Consider the following 3,746-nt stretch of genomic DNA (forward strand, 5'->3'; position numbering starts at 1 on the left):
TCTGCGGGGAAGAGGTGGTGGCACTGATCATACAGCTCTGCGGGGAGGAGGTGGTGGCTCTGATCATACAGCTCTGCGGGGAGGAGGTGGTGGCTCTGATCATACAGCTCTGCGGGGAGGAGATGGTGGCTCTGATCATACAGCTCTGCGAGGAGGAGGTGATGGCACTAATCATACAGCTCTGCGGGGAGGAGGTGATGGCTCTGATCATACAGCTCTGCGGGGAGGAGGTGGTGGCTCTGATCATACAGCTCTGCGAGGAGGAGGTGATGGCACTGATCATACAGCTCTGCGGGGAGGAGGTGATGGCACTGATCATACAGCTCTGCGGGGAGGAGGTGGTGGCTCTGATCATACAGCTCTGCGAGGAGGAGGTGGTGGCACTGATCATACAGCTCTGCGGGGAGGAGGTGATGGCACTGATCATACAGCTCTGCGGGGAAGAGGTGGTGGCTCTGATCATACAGCTCTGCGGGGAGAAGGTGGCACTGATCATACAGCTCTGCGGGGAGGAGGTGGTGGCACTAATCATACAGCTCTGCGGGGAGAAGGTGGCACTGATCATACAGCTCTGCGGGGAGGAGGTGATGGCTCTGATCATACAGCTCTGCGGGGAGGAGGTGGTGGCTCTGATCATACAGCTCTGCGGGGAGAAGGTGGCTCTGATCACACAGCTCTGCGGGGAGGAGGTGGTGGCTCTGATCATACAGCTCTGCGGGGAGGAGGTGGTGGCACTGATCATACAGCTCTGCGGGGAGAAGGTGGCACTGATCACACAGCTCTGCGGGGAGGAGGTGGTGGCTCTGATCATACAGCTCTGCGGGGAGGAGGTGGTGGCTCTGATCATACAGCTCTGCGGGGAGAAGGTGGCTCTGATCATACACCTCTGCGGGGAGGAGGTGGTGGCTCTGATCATACAGCTCTGCGGGGAGAAGGTGGCTCTGATCATACACCTCTGCGGGGAGGAGGTGGTGACACTGATCATACAGCTCTGCGGGGAGGAGGTGGTGACCCTGACCATACAGCTCTGCGGGGAGGAGGTGGTGGCACTGATCATACAGCTCTGCGGGGAGGAGGTGGTGACTCTGATCATACAGCTCTGCGGGGAGAAGGTGGCACTGATCATACAGCTCTGCGGGGAGGAGGTGGTGGCACTGATCATACAGCTCTGCGAGGTGGTGGTGACCCTGACCATACAGCTCTGCGGGGAGGAGGTGGTGGCACTGATCATACAGCTTTGCGAGGTGGTGATGGCTCTGATCATACAGCTCTGCGGGGAGGAAGTGGTGGCTCTGATCATACAGCTCTGCGGGGAGAAGGTGGCACTGATCATACAGCTCTGCGGGGAGGAGGTGGTGGCACTAATCATACAGCTCTGCGGGAGGAGGTGGTGGCTCTGATCATACAGCTCTGCGGGGAGGAGGTGGTGGCACTGATCATACAGCTCTGCGGGGAGAAGGTGGCACTGATCACACAGCTCTGCGGGGAGGTGGTGGCTCTGATCATACAGCTCTGCGGGGAGGAGGTGGTGGCTCTGATCATACAGCTCTGCGGGGAGAAGGTGGCTCTGATCATACAGCTCTGCGGGGAGGAGGTGGTGGCTCTGATCATACAGCTCTGCGGGGAGAAGGTGGCTCTGATCATACAGCTCTGCGGGGAGGAGGTGGTGGCTCTGATCATACAGCTCTGCGGAGAGAAGGTGGCTCTGATCATACACCTCTGCGGGGAGGAGGTGGTGACACTGATCATACAGCTCTGCGGGGAGGAGGTGGTGACACTGATCATACAGCTCTGCGGGGAGGAGGTGGTGACCCTGACCATACAGCTCTGCGGGGAGGAAGTGGTGGCACTGATCATACAGCTCTGCGGGGAGGAGGTGGTGGCTCTGATCATACAGCTCTGCGGGGAGAAGGTGGCACTGATCATACAGCTCTGCGGGGAGGAGGTGGTGGCACTGATCATACAGCTCTGCGAGGTGGTGGTGACCCTGACCATACAGCTCTGCGGGGAGGAGGTGGTGGCACTGATCATACAGCTCTGCGAGGTGGTGATGGCTCTGATCATACAGCTCTGCGGGGAGGAGGTGGTGGCTCTGATCATACAGCTCTGCGGGGAGAAGGTGGCACTGATCATACAGCTCTGCGGGGAGGAGGTGGTGGCACTAATCATACAGCTCTGCGGGAGGAGGTGGTGGCACTGATCATACAGCTCTGCGGGGAGGAGGTGATGGCACTGATCATACAGCTCTGCGGGGAGGAAGTGGTGGCTCTTATAAGAGCCTTTGTGGTAACAGAACAGGGGCTGCAGCTTATTTCTTAGCCGCGGGCTTCTTGGCTTTCGCAGCCTTCTTAGCCGGACTCTTGGAGGGTTTGGCCGCCTTTTTAGCCGGACTTTTCGTCACCTTCTTGGGCTTGGGAGCGGCTTTCGGCTTCTTGGGGCTCTTGGCCGCTTTCTTGGCAGCTGCGGGCTTCTTGGCCTTTTTCGGGCTCTTCTTGGCCGCGGTCGGAGCCTTTTTGGGCTTCTTCGGAGATTTGGCGGCTTTCTTGGCAGCAGCGGGTTTCTTGGGTTTGGCCGCAGCTGCTGGCTTCTTCTTGGCCACTTTGTCCTTCGTCTCCTGCTTCTTGTTCAGCTTGAAGGACCCGGAGGCGCCGCTGCCTTTCACCTGGAGGAGGGCGCCCTTGGTGACCAGAGACCTGACGGCCAGCTTCAGGCGGCTGTTGTTCTTCTCTACATCGTATCCTCCGGCAGACAGAACCTTCTTCAGGGCGGCCAGAGACAACCCGCTGCGCTCCTTGGAGGCGGACACGGCTTTCACGATCAGCTCGGAGACGCTGGGGCCGGAAGGTTTATTGCTCTTCTTGGCGGCGGATTTCTTCGGCTGCTTCTTGGATTTGGCGGCCGGTTCTGCTGGAGGGGGAGCGGCGGCTGGCGCGGTCTCTGCCATCATGTGCTGCGTGTTTCTCGACGCAAGCAGTGAATAGCCAGACCTTTCCCCGGGAAGGAACAATCACGGGAAGGGCAGCATCCTTTGAAGGAAAGCCACATATGCCAAGCATGGTATCCATCCACAGACAGCTGTTTCGGGGTTTTTGCCCCTCATCAGTGTGGAGTAGGAATCTGGCTATTAGGAGCAGTGCCTAGTAAAAAGGCTATAAAGGTACAGATGATTGGCCTCGGGGAGACCAAAACATCCAACACCGCAAAGACACCATCACGTGTTTCTCAACGCAGTGATTCCAGAACACTGCCCCCATCCCATAAGGCTATTCACTGCTTGCGTCGAGAAACACGTGATGGTGTCTCCGCAGCTTCTTTACTTGCATCTGCATATTTCCCATAAGGGATGGGGGCAGTGTTCTGGAATCACTGCGTTGAGAAACACGTGATGGTGTCTCCGCGGTGTTAGATGTTTTGGTCTCCCCGAGGCCAATCATCTGTACCTTTATAGCCTTTTTACTAGGCACTGCTCCTAATAGCCAGATTCCTACTCCACACTGATAAAGGGCAAAAACCCCGAAACAGCAGTCTGTGGATGGATACCATGCTTGGCATAGGTGGCTTTCCTTCATAGGATGCTGCCCTTCCCGTGGTTGTTCCTTTCCGGGGAAAGGCCTGGCTATTCACTGCTTGCGTCGAGAAACACGTGATGGTGTCTCCGCAGCTTCTTTACATGCATCTGCATATTTCTCATAAGGGATGGGGGCAGTGTTCTGGAATCACTGTGTTGAGAAACACGTGATGGTGTC

The 3,746-nt window shown here is 57.3% G+C and overlaps 1 protein-coding gene across 1 annotated transcript; it reads right to left on the reverse strand.

Annotated features, from left to right (window-relative positions):
* Positions 1-2,308: 2,308 nt before the first annotated feature.
* LOC138645940 (histone H1C-like) lies at positions 2,309-2,944 on the reverse strand. Its single transcript, XM_069735418.1, has one exon. The coding sequence runs from the start codon at positions 2,942-2,944 to the stop codon at positions 2,309-2,311; it is 636 nt and encodes a 211-aa protein (XP_069591519.1).
* Positions 2,945-3,746: the final 802 nt, after the last annotated feature.

The sequence above is a fragment of the Ranitomeya imitator genome, chromosome 7, assembly GCF_032444005.1.
Source record: "Ranitomeya imitator isolate aRanImi1 chromosome 7, aRanImi1.pri, whole genome shotgun sequence".
Classification (NCBI taxonomy): domain Eukaryota; kingdom Metazoa; phylum Chordata; class Amphibia; order Anura; family Dendrobatidae; genus Ranitomeya; species Ranitomeya imitator.